General features: G+C 42.0%; 1 protein-coding gene across 1 annotated transcript in view; it reads left to right on the top strand.

Annotated features, from left to right (window-relative positions):
- Window positions 1–9,195, top strand: part of srp68 (signal recognition particle 68) — a 42,935-nt gene extending 33,740 nt beyond the window's left edge. Inside the window, exons 9-12 of the mRNA XM_048611141.1 lie at window positions 648–777; window positions 2,325–2,400; window positions 4,761–4,813; window positions 7,432–9,195. Of these exons, the coding sequence (XP_048467098.1) occupies window positions 648–777; window positions 2,325–2,400; window positions 4,761–4,813; window positions 7,432–7,659 (487 nt within the window). The 3' untranslated portion in view covers window positions 7,660–9,195. The remainder of the gene's footprint in view (window positions 1–647; window positions 778–2,324; window positions 2,401–4,760; window positions 4,814–7,431) is intronic.
- Window positions 9,196–20,823: the final 11,628 nt, after the last annotated feature.

Here is a 20,823-nt window from a genome sequence, read left to right as displayed (position 1 = left end):
AGGCTCCACTGATAGTACCAGTCGGAAGGTTGTGTGTTCAAGCCCACTCCATTAGCAGGCATTAGTCCACTCCTGAGGGAGTGCTGCATTGTTGGCAGGATCATCTTTTGAATGAGGGATTAAACCGTAGCTACGTCAAGCAAATGCATATGAGAGATTGGACACTTGGGGATTTTGCCAAAAAGGTGGGGAGTGGAGGGATTCAGGAAAGGGCAGATGAGTGCAGTGCCCTGGCCAATCAACCAAAACAGCTTTTAAACTCTTCTTCAGAACTGACCTGTTCAGAGCAATCTTCAGAATTTCAAAGTACTCCAGATGCTGGAAACTGCTTTTGTGGCTGAAAAACCTGATTGCCGTTTGTGGAATCTCCTTGTGTACACTCGCTGATTAATCTACATAAATTAGTGAGTTTCAAACTAATGGCGTTAGTGTCAAGCCATGATGCTTCATAAGTTCAAATTATTTTCACTGAAGTGACTCCCCCAGACACTGCTATGTCAGAAACTAAAGCAGTTTGAGGTCATCAGGAGCTTTTGAATCAGAGTTGTCCATTTGTTTGTTTCTTGGTGTACCTCAGAATTGCACAATATGTTGTGGTCTGGGAAAGGGTTTTATCTGCATTGGTCTCAGTGTCCTCTCTTTTCCAGGTGCTTCTTCATTGCCCAGTCCTATGTACTTGTAAAGAAGTGGAGTGAGGCCCTGGTCCTGTATGAGCGGGTCCTTAAATACACCTCTGAGGCACAAACTCAGACCTTAAAATTTACAAACGATTTACAGGTATTGTGTTCTAGATGCTACATTTTGTCATTTAAGTGTTTATAGATTATAAACAATGGCAAAAGGACCATAAATAATGCAGTTATTTTGAACCTTGCTTCCACTGGCTGATTCAAGATATCTAAATACATATGTTGGGGACATCAGACAGTTCATACTTTTTCCTTTGCTATTTTCCCTGGGCCCCCATATTGTTGAATAGACTAAATGAGTTATCAAACGAAGACGGAAATTCCATGCAAGCTGATGTCACCTTTGAGAAAGGGCTATTTGCGTCACCAAGCCATTTCTTCTGTTCTCTCATTTACTTCTCTGGGATCTTAGGCACAAGTCAGCTGCTACATTTTCCTTTAAAACAATAACATTTGCCCTTCAAAAGTAACTGACTATGAACTGCTTTAGTGAATCTTAAGGATAGAAGGAAACCTAAAGAAGTTCTCCTGTTATCTTATCCACTTGTCACCATATTCTTCCTAAGCTTTGTCTATTTAGCGTTACCCTAAGTTAGTCTAAGCAGTTATTACTTTATACCACCTTCACCTTGAATGAAGTTGTTGATAATGTAACTTTCTTTCTGTATCTCATCAGTTGCTAACATTGCAAAACTTCCAGTCTAATCACAACTTTTGGTTGATGGTATCTAAAATTTGGGAATAACGTATTCTTTCCTGGGATTGCATTATGTTTGTCAAATCTATATAGAGTGTTGAGTAACGAAAGAAACTCCATACAGACAGTTTATTAAAGAAGCCTTTTGAAATGTCAGGTGCGACTAGCCTGATGCATCAGTGTATAGCGTACCTTAGAGAGTAGAATTTCTCAGTCAGGCCCTGTCCCCTACAAACCCTTCTACTGGCACACTGATTTTGAAGTGGTTTTTATTCCCTCGGGAAGGTATGTGTAAATCAGCCAGTTTATCATTTCTGATGGCTATCCTGTGATCTCTTTTAGGCTTGTGGATGTTAGATACAGATATGAACAGGCTCCATTGTGATGCCTACCATGGTCGATTAGGTTACTGAGATTCATTCTCAAAGCTCCTACATGAATATGGTTATTTAGTGACAGGAAACTCAGTGTTGTGGTTTTGATAAATGGTGCCCTTTCTTGAAACGGCTGCTTAAGTAAGGCAGCTTGGGGCTAGTCAGGAGGCCGAACTTGCCCTTCAAACTTTTATTTAAAATATCTTACCTGAAGATGTTTTTATGAAATCATTGCAAAATTTTCTCCTATGACAGTTTTGATTGAAACATGAAGCAAGGAAACTTGGCAAAATACAATCATACAAAACTATGAGATAATATGATCTCCAAATTTAATATCTCTCTGAATTAGATGATGAAACATACAATTGAATCCAGTGCCGGTAAGCATAATTTCTGATCATGCAACTGTGTGCAAATACAGTGTCTGCATTACAGTACAAAAACTATGCTTATGAGAACTGTTTTGAAACAGTTGAGAAAAAAATTATACGAACACCACAAAATTAACTCCTGACCACTGGTACAGAATCATTTGGTTAATATAATGTTACTTCTTTGCAGGATCTGCCTGATATGAAGGACCTGGTTGCACGTGTCAATGCTGAGAAGTACTCGGTACAGGCAGCTGCTATTTTAGGTGAGTACACTAGTTCAGCTGAAAATCTCATTCATTCTGTTGTTACCCTCAGACCTTTCTGTTCCAATGGTGTTGTAGCTAATCTCTCCCCTTGCCCTCTCCATAAACTTGAGCTCATACCAAGCTCTGCTATTGCTATCTTAATTCATATCGAGTTCTGTTATTCATCACCTGTGCTTGTTGATCTACGTCAAATCCCCAAGTCCAACAGCCCAACAATTTGAAGGTACTCATTCTTGTTTTTAAATCCCTCCCTATCTCTGTAACCTTTGAGTCTTTAAATTGCTGAGACTTCTGCGCTGCCAGTTCAGACCGATTGCACATCTTCCCTTCACCAATGGTGGCCATGTCTTCAGTTCCTATCCCAAAGCTCTGGAATTCCCTGACTAAATGTCTCTGCTTTTCTGCCTCTTTCTCCCTTTAAGACACTTAAAGCTCTCTTTTTGACCAAGTTTTAATCAGCTGTCCTAAGATCCCGTTATGCAAATCAGTGTCAACTTCTGGTCCTTAATCACTTATCTGAAACACTGAGGCATCTTACTACTTTAATGGTGCATATGATGGGAGGTTGTTTAAGTGTGTGTGTGTGTAATGAAGAGATAGTGGGCTTATTTGTAGTGTGTGTATCGGAAAGTCTTTGCTTTTTGTTGATAAGAGTAATGGGATTCCTTTATTTAACAGAGAGGGTAATTTGATCTCTGTGAAAGAATAATATTTCCCTTCTCTGTACTGATGGGTACTAGCTACCCAGCAGCAGAAGGTACTGCAACAGTGTCACTGTCTGTACTTTGTGTGGCTTGGCTGGCTAACTACTCTTTGCATATTTGCACAGTAAAGTTACAGTTCATGGAATAAAAGGAACAGTAGCAATATGGATAAAGGAAGCCTTATATTGGTGCTCCCTAGTGGTCAGCATTAGGATCCTTCTTCCACTAGATGTATTTAATGACTTGAATCTTGGTGTACAAGGCCCAATTTAAAAATCTACAGATCATGCAAAACTGGAACCATTGTGAATTATAAACTAATATAGAATTTTGAAAGGACCTAGGTTGGTGAAATGGATGCAGAAGTAGTAGAAAAAATATAATATCGAGATTTATGAAGTGTCTTTTTTGGTAGGCACTACAAAAAGAAATACAAGATAAAGGGTAAAATTGTAAAGGGGGTGTAGGAGTAGAGGACCTTAATGCATATGTATGTAAATGAGGGTGGTAGAGCAGGTTGAGTGTGTGGATTGTAAAGTATATGACCTCTTGGGATTCTTTGGTAGGAACATGTATTACAAAAGCAAGGAATGTATGTTACATCTGTGAAAATCATTGGTTTGCTCCCTTTCCCCAACTAGCGTGACACAAGCAATTCTGGGCATCACTGTTCTGTAAAGATGTGAAGGGATTAGAGAGTGAGGGCAGAAAAGATCATAAGAATGGTTCCAGGGCTGAGGAAAATCAGATATGTAGTTTGGAGAAGTTAGGACTGTTGTTTTTGGAGAAAAGAGATTTGATTGAGATATTAAAAATCTGTCTGGATAAAATAGATGGGAAAACCAGTTCCTGTTGGTGGAAGGATTGAGAATCTGATGGCACAGGTTGAAGGTAATTGGAGAGATGGTGGTAGAGTGGTAATGTTGGACGGTTATCCAGAAGCCCAGGCTAAACTTGGGTTCGAATAGAATAGAATATCCTTTATTGTCACTTGTACTCCAGTATGGGAGTGCAGTGAAATGTTCTTACAGTGGCTACCATTTAATGGCACCACCAGCCTGGTCTCTGGTCATGACTCATCTCCCTTGACTCCTTTCTCCACTTAGGGGTAGTTAAAAGGTTGGGTTGGTGGGAGGAAGCAGGAAGAAAAAAAATACTGCAAAAGTGGAGGCAAAAAAAATAAGAAAAGGAACTGGGGAGCAGAGGAGCTCCAACTGGAGCATCTTACCCTGCTGCCATCTTGCCATAACCCACCATGGTGGGTTTTAAATTCAAATAAATCAAGAATATAGAGCTACCCTTGGTAATGGTGACCATGACAACTATCATTGATTCTTGTAAAAATCCATCTGGTTCGCTGATGCCCTTTGGGGAGGTAACTTGGGCATTCATACCTGGTCTGGCCTGTGTGTGATTCCAGACTTCTAACAACGTGATCAACTCTAACTGCTCTGTGAAATGACCAAGCAATTCATTCAGTTCAGTGATAATTAAGAGTGGGCAAGAAATGCTGGCCTTAGCAGTAATGCCCATGTTCTCTGAAAGAATAGAGGATATTTAGACATGGATAACTTTGTTACTGTCCATTGTGGGTGGAGGAATTGTAAATTGTTTATGAAATTCAATTATTTTCTTCATAACCACCTTCCGTAGACAACGAGGATGTCTCCGAGATGGTGTCACAGCTTCAAGTCAAAGACAACAAGGTAAGGGTTTCCCAGATTCTCGTGGCAGATCTCACTAGAGGAAATTGTATCACATCTTCAAATCCAAACAAATTGTTAGAAAGAATGAGCGCAAACAAAATTGTAAATCACTATAATTGTTCAATCAAATTAACTGTGTCAAATGTTTGGCAGAATATGTCCCCAACTTAAGACTGTTGAAGTTGTGATCGTCACAGGGAAGCATTGCTGCTACGTGTAGATAACTGCTCAGTGAATTTCTGTTGTGGTTCCTTTGGGATTGCTAAAATTATGAAGAGTTACAATGAGAGTTTTTTGTTAATTAGAACATAAATTTCAAGATCATCACAAGAATCCCCTGCTAGTACAGAATTCAAGTATTGTTGAAAAACATACATTATTGGCACAGCTTTGTGTTTCACTCATTGGTTCAGTTCTCAAGGATTAATAATGTAAAGGAAGATGTCATTTATACTGTGTGAGAAGAATGCTGATTCTTTGTCTAATTGACTTATTAATAAAAGTGTGTCATGGAGAATACGTCCATTGATGACTAATGACAGTTAACTGCTAAGTTTTGTCAACCTTGGTTTAAAATTTTAACAGATCTACTGATCTATCTATCAGCACTTCCTTCTCGTATATACAATGTTGTTTTCTTTTTACTTCGGTATTTCTTATGTATTGTCCTAATGAGTGCAGGCTGAATAGTTTTTCAACATGCCTTTTTTTTTAATCAGTATTACTCAAGAATTAAAGGATGTCTTAGGAAAATAAAACTCTTCAGGAGGAATGCCTGTTGTGTGGAATTTTGTAACAAATTGTGATTGAAGTAGATTGCATAGATCTCATTTAAAGGTGGCGTGAGAAAGAGGAACATTCAAGGACATGGGGAATAAACAGAAGAGCATCTTGAAGTGAAATATACTGCCACTAACTTGAATGATGGATGAGTGTGTTGTGTGCTGTAGCAGCAGTTTATTTAGAGGTTGTTTAAAATGATCCAGGCTTCTATTGTTAGTCTCATTGCAAACTAAAAGTGAACCTTGTCTTGTCTCAGGTGGAAGTTAGGCCTGACTACTTGTCCTCCCAGCCTTCGGTGCATCATTGAGCTGCTTTTATTTTGTATCCACTTGTACTTAGTAAAGTAACTTGCTGCATGTTAGGCTGAGGACTTTGTCCTTTCACAGGAGGTTAAATCCAGTCTGGGAGATCTGAATATCAACTAAAATGGTTTGCTAATTGTAAATGGAATCTTCCAGCACCAATCTGCCTAAGATGCTGAATGTAATTTGACCATCCTTGTGACTGAGATCAACTATATCTTCACAAATGTAGTTTGCCATTTTTCCTCCTTAATCCCTCGGAAGCTTTGAGAGGAAATTTGGGTGTTAATAATTCTGCCTTCAGTGAATTTGCCAGTCTTGCCTTTCTATAGGTAATAACGAAAACCTGCAACCCAGGGGAAGGAAGGTCTGAGCAAATCACTACCCATCAATCAGATACTGTCAGGGGGCCTGACTGGTAACCTGTCCATTCAGCCCAGGTACCACAGGAAGACCTAAGGGAGGCATGCAGCAATGTTGACAGAATATAAGTTGTCTTAATTTTGTTCCTTTGTTCTTGCTCACTTTTCACTGAGGATGAGAATATTCAAGATGATAAGAGATGTTCTATGGTTTTAAGGGGAAGGCTATCAACAGAGTGGGACCTTTAGGTTAAAAATGCAAAAACCTACAAAGTGAAGCTATTTGGTGTCAAGCAACTGTTGAGGACTTGCTGACTTGCCTCATGTTTCTGCTAGCATACACTTATTAGAATTGAGCAGCACCAAGAGGGGCTTTTTGCACAATATGCCCTCCAACTCTTTGGGGGGAAAAAGTTATTTAATTAATCCCACCACAGCCCTCCCCATAACTGTTTCTCCACTGCTCTGTATTTTGTTTCCCCATTTGATAAGTTAAGAGCATTACATTTTGCAAAGTTGCTTTCAAAACTGCTTCCACCACGCGCTCAGGCGGTGCATTCCAGATCATAACTCTCAATGTCGAAAAGTTCTCCTTTCACAAGGTTTTATCAGTGTCATCTCCATACTGTGTTGGAATGTGTTCAATTACTCTGTTAGTGGGTAAAATCTCTGGGTGAGCCATGCAGACCACAGTCAGTCGGCATTGAATCGGTTTATCCCAACTTGGAATGATTTGTGGCATTGCGGTTGGCTTCACTGTCCCTGAGGAAGGCAAGAGTGAAGAAGTGCAAACCAAGATCCTACTCCCAGTGGCTGCCTGTGGGTGGACATTTTAAGGACAGGACTGACCCGTGGTCAAATTGGTACACAAAAGGCAATCGTCTTTGCGTGCAGTTCTACTAACGTGCATCGTGGAACTGTAACTTAATGAATCGCCATCATTCGAGAATGGGATTAAAAACTGTAGAAATTCTAGGACATGAAGTATGTGGTCTTAGAAAGCACTGAAGTGACATTCTAAAGTCTGGTACATAACCCAGATCACTTACCAGGATTGTTGATCTCAACAGTTCACACGTTGTGATACTGGTCCCTCTGGTGGTTACTGTTTAAACTGTGTGTCTTTGCATGCTAGAGCTCTGGATGTAACTTGAGTTTGCTTCTCTCACAGCCCCTCAGTGAATGTTTGGACGTGTTTCGCATCGATCCCTCTCTGGTCACTAAACATGCCAATCTGGTGCGTTTTCCACCGGAATTCCAGCCAATCCCCTGTAAGCCTCTGTTTTTTGACCTGGCTCTCAACCATGCGACATTCCCAGCCTTGGAGGACAAAGTGGAGCAGAAAGGACGAGGAGGCCTCACCGGCTACATCAAAGGTTTCTTTGGCTTCCGCGGCTGAAGTTTGGAAAGGATTAAAACAATTTTGTATCGTGTAACAGCCCATGTCCTGCTCTGAATGCTCAGTATTTCTGAATGGAGTTTAATACTTCAAATGTAATCAGAAACCGTGGAGAGCCCTAGGGGCGCACAGCAAACTGAACTGAACAATAATGCAGCCTCACAAGATCCTTCCTTATTTCCTCTTGGGTTTTGCAAACCATTCAAGCCCATCCTCCCAACTACAACACTGAGTTACCAGTTCTACCCATTGACATACTTGTGAAAGTACCTATTATAGCCTCAATCTCTTTTTGTGGCAATTGAAGAAAGCAAATCAGTAATGTATAGTGTCCTGAAACAATAACATTAAGACTCATCTTTACATTTTGTTTTTCCTCGCAGGCAATCCCAACTTAGATGCTCTACCATTTCAATGGTACCCCCCTCAATAAAGAGAGTCCTAGGAAACAGCAGGGCCTCTAATATATTGCTTCTCTTTCTCCTCATCCTGGCTGTTGATCAGGAGCAACAAAAATTTAGAATATATTATAAATTGGTGTAACCTCTCCTTTTTGTATTACGTGTGGCAACGAAGGTGATTAAGTTGCAAAATACCCAGATGAATTTCACATGGGGGGGAACTGTTTAATATATTGCGTGTTCTCTCCCCAAAAGGAGGAGCGCCTTGCAGTAATGTGACAGACTGCCAGTAGTGTGTGCATAGCACAACATTTACTTCCTGCCATATGCTTCATTATGTTGCAGTTTTGTAACCATTAGGTTTTGAGAAACTCTTATTGTTGAGGGTCTGGATCTTTCACATGGGCCATGGTGGTTGAGCTTTGTTTCACACGGTTGTTTATCTAGTCTGCCATTGCCTCCCTTGTTTTGAGTCAGGTAAACTAATGTCAGGTTTGGCCACCTGTTATGTTTGAAGACCCGGGTTGGATAGATGCCATCCCGCCTCCAACCCAAATTCTCTTCCAGTCTGTGCAAAAGCCAGCCCTCTGACATGTTCTCAAACAGGGCATGCAATAAAAAGAGGTTGTTGGGATTCCCAAAGCAATATGTTGTATCTGCTACAGCCAGCTAACGTGACACACAGCCACATAGAACCTGCCAATCCCACAAGTGCCTGTCTCCTTTCCCCTTATTGCTGCTGCATATAGACAGACATTTGTGAAAGTGAAGAAAAAAGGATTCCTGCGATGCCAGCTTCCCAATGCTTTAAACAGTTTACTATTGCTGCTGCTTGTCTGTGGACAGCACATGAACCAGCCTGATGCTGCAATCAGTTCAGTCTGCTGTGTGCGTCTGCTGTCAGCAACTTTCTTCTCATCAAATTAGTTAATACTGCTGACTCCAAAGCTGAAGATCTTGGCAAATAACTCAAACTAATGAGTTTGTTGAGTCTCTGTGTTAAAATGAGAGCAACCTGGAATCATTCCACAGGTAAAGATCTTTCTTTTTAAAAAAAAAGTTTTAACCTGTTGAGAAGAATCCCATATTGTGTCTGAATGAACTGGAATTAAAATCTTCCAAGATTTGAAATTGATGAACATTGAGCCGTTTCCGTTATACTGTGCCTCGTCTTGAACACACACTTATAAATGAATTCAAGTAGAAAATAGGAACTTTTATTTTTTGTTTCAAAGATCCTGAAATAAAGACAAAACACCAGTGAACATTTGAATTGATTGAACTAACCCTTCACTTATTGCATGTTAACAGCGTCAACAACTTCATCCAAAACAAATAGATGTATGCTGGGCAGTTGGCGAACTAGATATGGTTTCAGTTTTGACGCCATTTTTACCTCTGAGTGGAAATATTGTGTGCTCAAGCCTGACTTAAGACCACTCCATTTAGGTTGATGCTTCAGATTACTGCAGTGCTGCAGGCGGTATACTTGTGGATAGGGTGTTAACATGATGATCCAGTCTGTCTGCCCTGCTGATTAAAGTGCACGTTCAAGATCCCATTCCTATGCAATTCCTCCCTCAACTAATATCATCCACAATCCGATTCATAGAATTCCTACAGTGTGGAAGGAGACCCTTTGGCCCATTGAGTCCACACCTACCATCTGAAGAGCATTCCACCCAGACCCATCCTACCCTGTAACCCTGTACTTCCCATGACCAGTCCACCTAACCTGCACATCTTTGGACTGTGGGAAGAAACCAGAGCACCTGGACACAACCCATGCAGATGTGGGGAGAATGTACAAACTCCATACAGACAGTTGCCAGAGAATGGAATTGAACCCAAGTCCCTGGGGCTCTCAGGCAGTAGCGCTAACCACTGTACCACCCCAGACTGACTGGTCATTTATCCCCTTTGCTCTTTGTAGCACCTTGATCTGTGTATGAAATAGCAAACAATACAGCAGCAATCATTGTACTGTAATGTAACTAATGCCATGGGAAGTGCAGGTTGTTTCTACAAAGAAGACATGAGATGCCATAAGAACCCGCCCATATTCTGCGTGTACAAGATTCATTTGCTTGTCTAGCAAAAGCAATAGTTCTGTCTGGACAAACCAGTGGATCTAGTTAAATGCATTGCCAAACTTGGCACCTGGTAAGAATGTTACCAAATCCAAGTATTTCAACTAGTGAATGACTTCATTTCTTCCTTTTTCAATGCCTCCAAGTTTTATTAACAATTGCCTTTGTGTAATACCTTTCATGTGGTCTAGCTTAAATGCATGATCGTGAGAGTTCCTAACTATGTGGAAGCTGAGGATCATTCCTCTTATGAGGGAGCCTAGAACAAGGGGGGTGCCATTTAAAAATAAGATTTAAGATGGAGATGGAGAGATATTTCCTCTGAGGGTAGTTAGACTGTAGAATTCTCTGGGGAACAGTGGAGGCAAGGTCGTGCAGAAGGTGAGGGCACAATCAGGTCAGCTATCATCAAATATCAGCTTACTGGCCAGTCAAGTGCATTTGAAATGTAGGCACTGTTTAATGTCTCTCAGTGACTCCAGACACATTGCAAGGTGGCTAGCTCTGTAACTGCGCTTTGAAATAGCCTGAGAAGCCACACCAAAATAAAAGCAAGAAATGTGGTAGTCAATTTCCTCTTGCAGACAGCAATCTGACACTGACAGTGTTGAGTGAGAAGAAAAGACTTATATTTCTGTAGCATCTTTGATGACTAGCAGCTATCTGTAGTTTACAGTTAAACACTTCTGAAGTGCAGTCACTTTTATAACAGAAGAAGCAGCGGCCAATTTGCAGACAGTACAAACAGCAATGGGATTACGACTGTATAATCAGTTTTTATGATTTTGTTTGAAGGATAATTATCAGCCAGAACACTGAAGAACGCACTGCTTATCTTGGGAGTGTCATAGGATCTCTGGTGTCTGCCTCAGAAGCCGGACATGGCCTCTGTTTAATTCTGCAGCCATAAGCTTGTAATTAAGGCCGATTATCTGCGCATTTGGGTTTTTTATATTCTGTCAGAAATAAGGCAAATCAGGTGTGGTCATGCAGTAAATTGCCTCTCTGTTGCTGGCCATCAGTCTGTGGATTTTACTAGATTTTCAGGAAGAGCCCATTCTACCATTCAGCTGGATTTGAGTAAGAACAAACATAGATGGTTAAGCACGTATTTTTCACATCTCTCGTCTCAAAAGAGTCCCTGATGTACTTGAATGGGCCTCGGCTGGAGACGTTTAGTTATGAACAGAGATTGGACAGACTGAGGTTATTTTTCTTACAGCAGAGGAGACTGAGGGGGGTACGTAGAGTCTCACAGCACAGAAACAGACCCTTTGGTAAAACTCGTCTGCGCCGACCAGATAGCCCAATCTGATCTAGTCCCATTTGCCAGCATTTGGCCCTTAACCCGCTAAACCGTTCCTATACTAAAGGATTCTGGGTAATCCAAGATGGAGGGCGAGAGAAATTGTGGCTGTAGTAAGAGCCACTTTTTGGAGGTATTTTCAGTGTTGGAGCTGATTTCCTCGAATCCTAGGAGCAGTAATTACTGTTCTATTGTTTTGGAACATTGGGGGGAAAGAAAAAGATCAAAACAACAGCATTTTAAAAAGTAGGAAGACGGACAAAGTTAGTGACCACATGGACAGTGATTCAAATGGAGAAAGAAACTTACACAGCTGTCTGACCTAGCAGTAACCTGCACAGCTACTGCCTTTGCTGTCTGGTTTCAAGTATCACTGGACTTCAAATTTCGTTCTAAGAAAAATAAACAAACAGCGAAATTCACAGCTGACCTTGGAGAAACCTGTGTGTGGGAGCTCAGAGCAGGGGTGCAGCTAAGTGGCTTTTTAAAGTGTAACCTTACTGTTTTTCTTTTGTCTACAGTAGTGAGTAGAGTGAGGTTTTTTTATTACATGTTGTTATTAAGATCTGTGTCTTGGTTAAACTTTAAAAATGTAAAAACATAGGTACTACGCTAGCCTAGATCAGTGTTTTTAGAGCAGTAAGACTGCTATTTTCTGGGTCTGTGGATTGTTAAGGTGCAAAGATGGCCTTTAGTAGAGTGAAGTGCTCTTCCTGTTGGATGTGGGAAATTAGGGAGAGTTTCTATGATACTATTAATTATGTCTGCAAGAAGTGAGTTTGGTTGCAAATTGTATTGGATTGGTTAGGGGACTCTCTAGTTAGAGGCAATGAGGAATTTACAGGAGCTGGGGGTGTGATGGATGGCAGTTGCAGGAATAGACATAAAGCACAGATACAGTCAGGTAGATGGGTGATCTCCAGGAAAGGTAGGAGAGGGAGGCAGGTACTGTAGGAGTCTCCTGTGGCTTTCCTCACCTCAAACAAGTATTCTGTTTTTAAAAATGTAGTGGTGAGGGACTCTCAGGGCAATGTAGCACAATGTTTCTGGTACCAAGACTGTCTCTAATGTAATCAGAGTCCAAGCAATTGATTGTGATAGGGGACTCTCTAGTCAGATGCACAGACAGACATTTCTGCGGCTGGCAGTGAGATATCAGAATGGCGTGTTGTCTCCCTGGAGCCAGGATCAAAGATATCTTGGAGAGGGTGCAGAATATTCTCAAAGGGGAAAGGGACTAGCAGGAGGTCGTTGTACACAGTGGAACTAATGACATAGGAAGAGAAAATGACCGGATTCTGAGGAGAGCATATAGGAAGTTAGGCAGGAATTTAAAAAGTGGGTCCTTGAGGGTAGTAATATCTGGATTACTCCCATGGGATAGTGAGGGTAGGAATAGGAGAATAGAGCAGCTGAATGTGTGGCTGAGGAGCTGGTGCATCAGAGAAGGCTTTACATTTTTGGATCTTTGGAATCTCTTCTGGGATTGAAGTGACATATATAAAAAGGGATTGCACCTAATTGGAAGGGGACTAATATACTGGTGGAGGGATTTGCTAGAGCCACCGCAGAGGATTTAAACTGGTAAGGGGGGATCCAGAGAGATAGTGAGTAAAGGGATCGGTCTGAGGCTGGTGCAAGTATGAAAAGGAGCAAGTCAAACAGACAGGGCAGGCAGGAGCAAAGCAGAGAATGAGGTAGGACTGATAAATTAAACTGCATTTATTTCAATGCAAGAAGTCTAACAGGTAAGGCAGATGAACTCAGGGCATAGTTGGGAACATGGGAATGGGATATTCCAGCTATTACAGAGACGTGGCTCAGGGATGGACAGGACCGGCAGCTTAATGTTCCAGGGTATAGATGCTATAGGAAGAATAGGAAGGGGGCAAGAGAGGAGGGGGTGTGGTGTTTTTGATTAGGATAACATTATGGCTGTACTTGGGGAGGATATTCCTGGGAATATGTCCAGGGAAACTATTTGGTTGGAACTGAGAAATAAGAAAGGGATGATCACCTTATTGGGATTGTACTACAGACCTCCCAATAGTCAGCAGGAAATTGAGAAACAAATTTTTAAGGAGATCTCCGTTATCTGTAAGAATGATAGGGTGACTATGGGAGGAGATTTTAACTTTCCAAACATAGACTGGAACTGCCATAGTGTTAAAGGATTGGATGAAGAGGAATTTGTCAAGTGTGTAGAAGGAAATTTTCTGATTCAGTATGTGGATGTACCTAATAGAGAAGGAGCATAACTTGACCTTCGCTTGGGAAATAAGGCAGGGAAGGTGACTGAGGTGTCAGTGGGGGAGCACTTTGGGGCCAGTGAACATATTTCTGTTAGTTTTAAAATAGTGATGGAAAAGGATAGACCAGATCAAAAAGTTAAAGTTCTAAATTGGAGGAAAGCCGATTTTGACGGCATTAGACAAGAACTTTCAAAAGTTGATCGGGGGAGGTTGTTCACAGGCAAAGGGACGGTTGAAAGTGGGAAGCCTTCAAAAATGAGATAATGAGAGTCCAGAGATAGTATGTCCCTGTTAGGGTGAAGGGCAAGGCTGGTAGGTATATGGAATGTTAGATTACTGGAGAAATTGAGGTTTTGGTCAAGAAAAAGAAGGAAACACATGTCAGGTATAGACAGCAGGGATTAAGTAAATCCCTAGAAGAGTATAAGGAGGGAAATCAGGTGGGCAAAAAGGGGATGTGAGATTGCTTTGGCAAATAGAGTTCAGAAGAATCCCAAGGGATTCTACAAATATACTAAGGACAAAAGGGGAACTAGGGAGAGAATAGGGCCCCTTAAAGATCGGTAAGGCCACCTATGTGTGGAACCTCAGGAGATGGGGAAATGTTAATTGAATATTTTGCATCAGTGTTTCCTGTGGAGAAGAATATGGAAGATGGAAAGCGTTGGGGATCTTAAATGGCGACCTCTTGAAAAGCCTCCATATTCCAGAGGAGGAGGTGCTGGATGCCTTAAAACGCATAAAGGTGGATAAATCCCCGGTTCCTGATCAGGTGTACCTTAGAACTCTGTGGGAAGCTTGGGAACTTATTGCTGGGCCCCTTGCTGAGATATTTGTATCATCAATAGCCACTGGTGAGATGCCAGAAGACTGGAGGTTGGCTAACGTGGTGCCACTCTTTAAGAAAGGTGGTGAGGAAAATTCAGCGAACTATAGACCGGTGAGCCTGATATCAGTGGTGGGCAAGTTGTTGGAGCGAATCCTGATGGACATGATTTATATGTGTTTGGAAAGGCAAGGACTGATTACGGATAGTCAATGTGGCTTTATGTGTGGGGAAATCATACCTCATGAACTCAATTGAGTTTTTTTTTGAAGAAGTAACAAGGAGGATTGATGAGGGCAGAGCACTGGGCATGATCTATATGGACTTCAGTAAGGCATTTGTAAAGGTTCCTCACGGTAGACTGGTTAGCAGGGTTAGATCACATGGAATACAGGGAGAACCAGCCATTTGGATACAGAACTGGCTCAGAGGTAGAAGACAGAGGGTAGTGGATGGTTGCATTTCAGACTGGAGGCCTGTGACCAGCAGTGTGCCACAAGGATCGGTGCTGGGTCCACTGCTTATTGTCATTTATATAAATAATTTGGATGTGAACATAGGAAGTATGATTAGTAAGTTTGCAGATGACACCAAAATTGGAGGTGTAGTGGACAGTGACGAAGGTTACCTCCAAGTACAACTGGACCTTGATCAGACGGGCCAATGGGCAGAGGAGAGGTAGATGGAGTTTAATATAGATAAATGTGACGTGCTACATTTTGGAAAGACGAATCAGGACAGGACTTATACACTTAATGGTAAGGTCCTGGGGAGTGTTGTTGAACAAAGAGACCTTGGAGTGCAGGTTCATAGCTCTTTGAAAGTAGAGTTACAGGTAGATAGGATAGTGAAGATAATGTTTGGCATGCTTGCCATTATTGGTCAGTGCATTGAGTATAGGAGTTAGGAGATCATGTTACAGCTGTATGGGACATTGGTTAAGCCACCTTTGGAATACTGTGTGCAATTCTGGTCTCCCCGCTATAGAAGGGAAGTTGTGGAACTTGAAAGGTTTAGAAAAGATTTACAGGGATGTTGTCAGGGTTGGAGAGTTTGAGCTATAGGGGGAGACTGAATAAACCATTTTCCCTGGAGTCTCGGAGGCTGAGTGGTGACCTTTATAGAGGTTTATAAAATCATGAGGGGCATGGATAGGACATAGGATGGGGGAGTCCAAAGCTAGAGGACATAGATTTAAGGTGAGAGGGGAAAAGTTTATAAGGACCTAAGAGGCAACTTTTTCACACAGAGGGTGGTGCGTGCATGGAATGAGTTGCCAGAGGAAGTTGTGGAGGCTGGTACAATTACAACATTTAAAAGGCATCTGGATAGGTACATGAATAGGAAGGGTTTAAGAGGGATATGGGCCAAATGCTGGCAAATGGGACTAGATTAATTTAGGATATCTGGTCGGCTTGGACAAGTTGGACCAAAGAGCCTGTTTCCATGCTGTATATCTCTATATCTCTATGACTGTATGGCTGATGTACCCATCCAGATGCCCTTTAAATGTTGTAATCGTACTCATCTCCACCACCACCTCTGGCAGCTCATTCCACGCATAGGGGACGTGATGGCCTAGTGGTGTTATCGCAGGACTTTTAATCCAGAGACGCAAGGGACCTGAGTTAGAATACCACCATGGCTGATGGTGGAATTAAAAATCTAATGATGACCATGAATCCATTGTAAATTGTTGGAAAAACCTATCTGGTTCACTAATGCCCTGTGGGGAAGGAAACTGCTATCCTTACCTGGTCTGGACTATGTGTGACTGCAGACCTGTAGCAGTGTGGTTGAACTTAACTGCACTCTGGGTAATTAGGGATGGGCAATAAATGCTGCCTAGCCAGCAACATCCTCATCCTGTGAATGAATAAAAGGGAAAAAAAGACATGCACCACCCTCTGTGTGAAAAAGTTACCCCTCTGGTCCTTTTTAAATCTTTCCCCTCTCACCTTAAACCTATGCCTGTTAATTTTGGACTCCCCCATTCTAGGAAAAATACCCTTGGCTACTCATCCTATCTGTGCCCTTCATGATTTTATAAACCTTTGTAAGATCATCCTTGGCTTCTGACGCTCCAAGAAAATGATTGAGATGTATGATATTAGGACGGCCTAGGCAGGAAGAAACATTTCCCCTTGTGGGAGGGTCCAGCAACCAGGGAACGTAGATTTAAGATACGAGGCAGAAGGTATAGAGGAGATGTGAGGAAAGAAATCTTCAGCAGAGGGTGGGGTGAATGTTGAACTCAATACCTGTAAGGGTGGTACAGGCAGAAACCCTCCATATTTCATAGGCATTGAGAAGTGCACTTGCAAAGCCATGGCATACAGGGCTACAGCCAAGTGCTAGAAAATGGGGTTAGAATAGTTAGGTGGTTGTTTCTGACCAGCGCTGACGGGCCTTTCCCTGTGCTGAAGACCTCTGGGTAATTTGTATCTCAACTCAGCTGCTGCTCTGTAACCTCCATAACCCTTGATTTTCGTCATATCCATGCCTTTGGCCAGATGAAATATAAAATCAACAGTTCTGCCTCTCCAATGAATGCAAGAGATCACATGGTAGTATTCGACAAGCAGAGGAGTACTACTCAGAGAGTACTAAGGGCGTGGAATGCCCTGCCTGCAAAAATAGTAGACTCGCCCACTTTAAGGACATTTAAATGGTCATTGGATAAACATATGGATGATAATGGAATAGTTTAGGTTAGATGGGCTTCAGATTGGTTTCACAGGTCGGCGCAACATCGAGGGCCGAAGGGCCTGTACTGCGCTGTAATGTTCTATGTTCTATGTTCTATGAGTGATATTTCCCTGATGAAGGGATGAAGGGTCTAGGCCCGAAACGTCAGCCTTTCTGCTCCTATGATGCTGCTTAGCCTGCTGTGTTCATCCAGCTCTGCACCTTGTTGTCAGTGATATTTCCCTGTTGTTTTGACAATGTTTGTTGCTCAACCAATTAAAAAGGGAAAATTGCCATAGTCTTACTGGATCATAGATCTACTTTCTCATTAGAGAGAGAGATTATTGTTGGTGAGTTTAACCTGAAGATCACTACACCTCGGGCAAGAGGAAGAGGTTGAGGATACTCCTTCTCGTTACCTCAGCTGGTGCAGGAATTGAACTCTTGGTGAGATCACTCTGCAACATGAACAGCCAACAGAGCCAGCTGGGCCTGTGGTCATTATCATGCTGTTCTGTGTAAATTGGTTGCAGTGTTTCCCATTTTACATTCTCACGACAACATGAATGTAGATTCTGAAATATTTAATTGGCTGTAAAGTACTTTGAAATGTTGTCAGACATGAAAGGCACCATGTAATGCAAGATTTTTTATATATTTTGATAGAGACGTTTACATTTCCATTGTGGAGACAAAATGTTTTGATTAACGTGACCCCTTAGGCAAAGACGATTTTGGTTTTATGTCATGCCAGTTGCAAATTATGATGGTAGATGAAATTGAAAGTTTAAAAAGCCTAAAGAAAATGGGGGATAACAAGGTGTAGAGCTGGATGAACACAGCAGGCCAAGCAGCATCACAGGAGCAGGAAGGCTGACGTTCGGGGGTATGAGTTTGCATGAGTTTCTTCAGCAGCTCATGACCCACTATTTGCTATTATGCTTCTCAATTTCTGTAATCAGTGTAAGCAATGCACAGTTTAAAATCCACAGCAACTCTGGTTTGTTGTTGTTCCTTTAGCTTCACCGCTGTCTCTCCGTAATATGGTGCAAGTTCAGTTTACCTGAAACTTTCATCATACCTTTGTTTCTTCTAGACTCAATGATTCTAGTACAGCCGTGACTTGTGCCTCATTCTACCCTCGGATCACTTGAAGCCATCCAGAAACTGTGCTGTCCATGTCGTATCTAGGAGCAAGGCTCATTCACGTGTCACCTCTTCCCTGCCACCACCTCTCATGCTCACTGACCTATGTTGGCTTTCAGCCAACCAATAACTATGATGCTTAAGTTTTCCAGCTGTGTTTCAAATCTCTCCACAACCTTGCCCTTCCCTTTCTCTGTAATTTCCTCCAGCCCCTCAACCCTCTGAGATGACTGACCTCCTCTACTTCTGATAGCCTTGCCATTCCCAATGATGTACCTGCTGTACAATTGGTAGTTACACCTTCACTTGCCTCAGGCCTGCACTCTGCTGTTCCCTCCCTATATCCTTCTGTCTCTACCTTGCTTTCCTACTTTAAGACACTTCTTAAATGATACCTCTTTGACCAAGCTTTTGGTCATCTGACCTAATATCTCCCAACATGGCTCAGTTTCATACCTTGTTTTACAAAAATGCTCCTGTGAAGTGTCTTGAGACATTTCAATATGTTAAGTAGTTGTTGGTATGGGTTAGTAATGGGAATTAGGATAATAGTATGCTTTGTGATGTTCCTGCTGGAGGTGATGGGTGAATTTTAGTTCTCATCCCTGTGCAATAGATATCTTCTCGGAAAATGCTGGCATTGTTCCTGTTGTCAGCTTGAAATGGCTATTTCACATTAACTAGAAGCTCTAGAAAGCTAGTGAACTAATTTATTCAAAAACAGAATTTGCTAGAAAAGCTCAGCAGGTCTGGCAGCATCTGTGGAGGCAAATCAGAGTTAATGTTTTGGCTCTGGTGACCCTTCCTCGGAACTGATGGTAGCTAAGAAAATGTCAGTTTATATGCAGAAGATAGGATGGGGGTGGGGGTGAGGATTAAACAATAGGATAGAGCCCAAAGAGAGAGAAGAACAGTTGGATAGACAAAGGAGTGGATAACGATCTGACTGGGAGGGTGAAAAGTTGTTAATGGGGACTGTTAGTGGCTAACAATAGGTAGTGTGTAACGGCAAGCTGTGTGATAACAAGGCCTGGTGTATGGGGTAAGGGGTTGGGACATGGGAGAGTTCAGGCCCAAAATTATTGAATTTGATCAGTCAGGGTAATCGATTCCTGATGGATCCTTTGGTGGGAATCAAAGATCCTCCCAAAGGGGTTCAGAAGCTTCCAAGAATAAGAGTCACCACAACAGCACCCAAGACCCACTCAAGACCAATCACTGTAAGAAGAGGCGCCCCTGGGATCACTGGGAGAGGAAGACCAGACGACCATCGCTATGTGGATCAAGGCCAAGGTCTAGTGTGGTAATGTTTGATCATTCCACGTTAAGTTAAAGTACAAGATACTGACTTACATTCAGAGTATTAGTTGTCAGATTTATCGTATTAATTGTTAGCTTGTAGCATAATTGTTATTATAATATTAATTGTGTTATAACCAATAAAGATAATTTCATATTGCTATTAAGAGTGGACTCACAGTCCTTTGCAGGATATATGGCTAAAAACAGTGTGGTGAGCACAACAGCTGTTGCAGGAGTGAAGAGAGTGGGTGAGGGAGGAAGTGCGGAAGATGGGTCAGACCCAGTCAAGGGCCCTGCCTACTACAGTGCTGGGGAATCCTCAGTTGAGGAAGAAGGTGGACATTTCGGAGGCTCCCTTGTCGAAGTTGGCCTCATTGGAACATATGCGACGGAGACACAGGAACTAGGAGAATGGGATGGAGTCATTACAGGCAGCAGGATGAGGGTGTAAAGTCCAGGTAGCTGTGGGAGTCAATGGATTTATAGTCAATATTAGTGGCCAGTCTATCCCCAGAAATGGAAACAGAGATGTTGAGAAAGGAAAGGGAGGAGTCAGAGATAGACCAGGTGATGGAACTAATTTGTTTGTGTACTCTGTTGGCAGTTCCATTGGTGTTCCTGCCTTCAGCCCAGCCTGGTCAGTACGAGATGGGAGTCTGCAGTCAATTCCAATCCCTGTATTTGCTGTCTTTTCTTCCTTAAGTTTGAAGGTGCTTTTCACCCTATCTGAGTAACCTTGAATGTGGATATGCTCACAATAAACTCTCTCCTGTTTTGTTCCCTTTGGGACCTTTCTGACTTGATTCTTGTACTTCATTCTTTCTGTAATGTGGATGTGGTATGCCTACAATTATTAGCCATGTTTACTTGGTCTGGGAAGATGGTAATGGGGCTTTTCTCTCCAATAGCTGCACCTGTCAAGCTCCCAAAATGAGGCTATGTAGTATAGTCTAGGATACTGACCTAGCAACAATGAAGGAATGGTATTTGTATATAGGAAGGAGGATGGTGTTTCAATTAAACTTGTTTGTGGGATGTGGATGTCACATTTATTGCCCTGTTCCCACAAGCCTGTAAACAGTGGCTTGCTAGGGATAATAGGAACTGCCGATGCTGGAGAATCTGAGATAACAAGGTGTAGAGCTGGATGATC

This window comes from Rhincodon typus, chromosome 23 (assembly GCF_021869965.1).
Source record: "Rhincodon typus isolate 14 chromosome 23, sRhiTyp1.1, whole genome shotgun sequence".
In the NCBI taxonomy this organism is placed as follows: Eukaryota; Metazoa; Chordata; class Chondrichthyes; order Orectolobiformes; family Rhincodontidae; genus Rhincodon; species Rhincodon typus.
The sequence above is the reverse complement of the archived record's forward strand: the minus strand, read 5'-3'. Positions and strand labels throughout refer to the sequence as shown.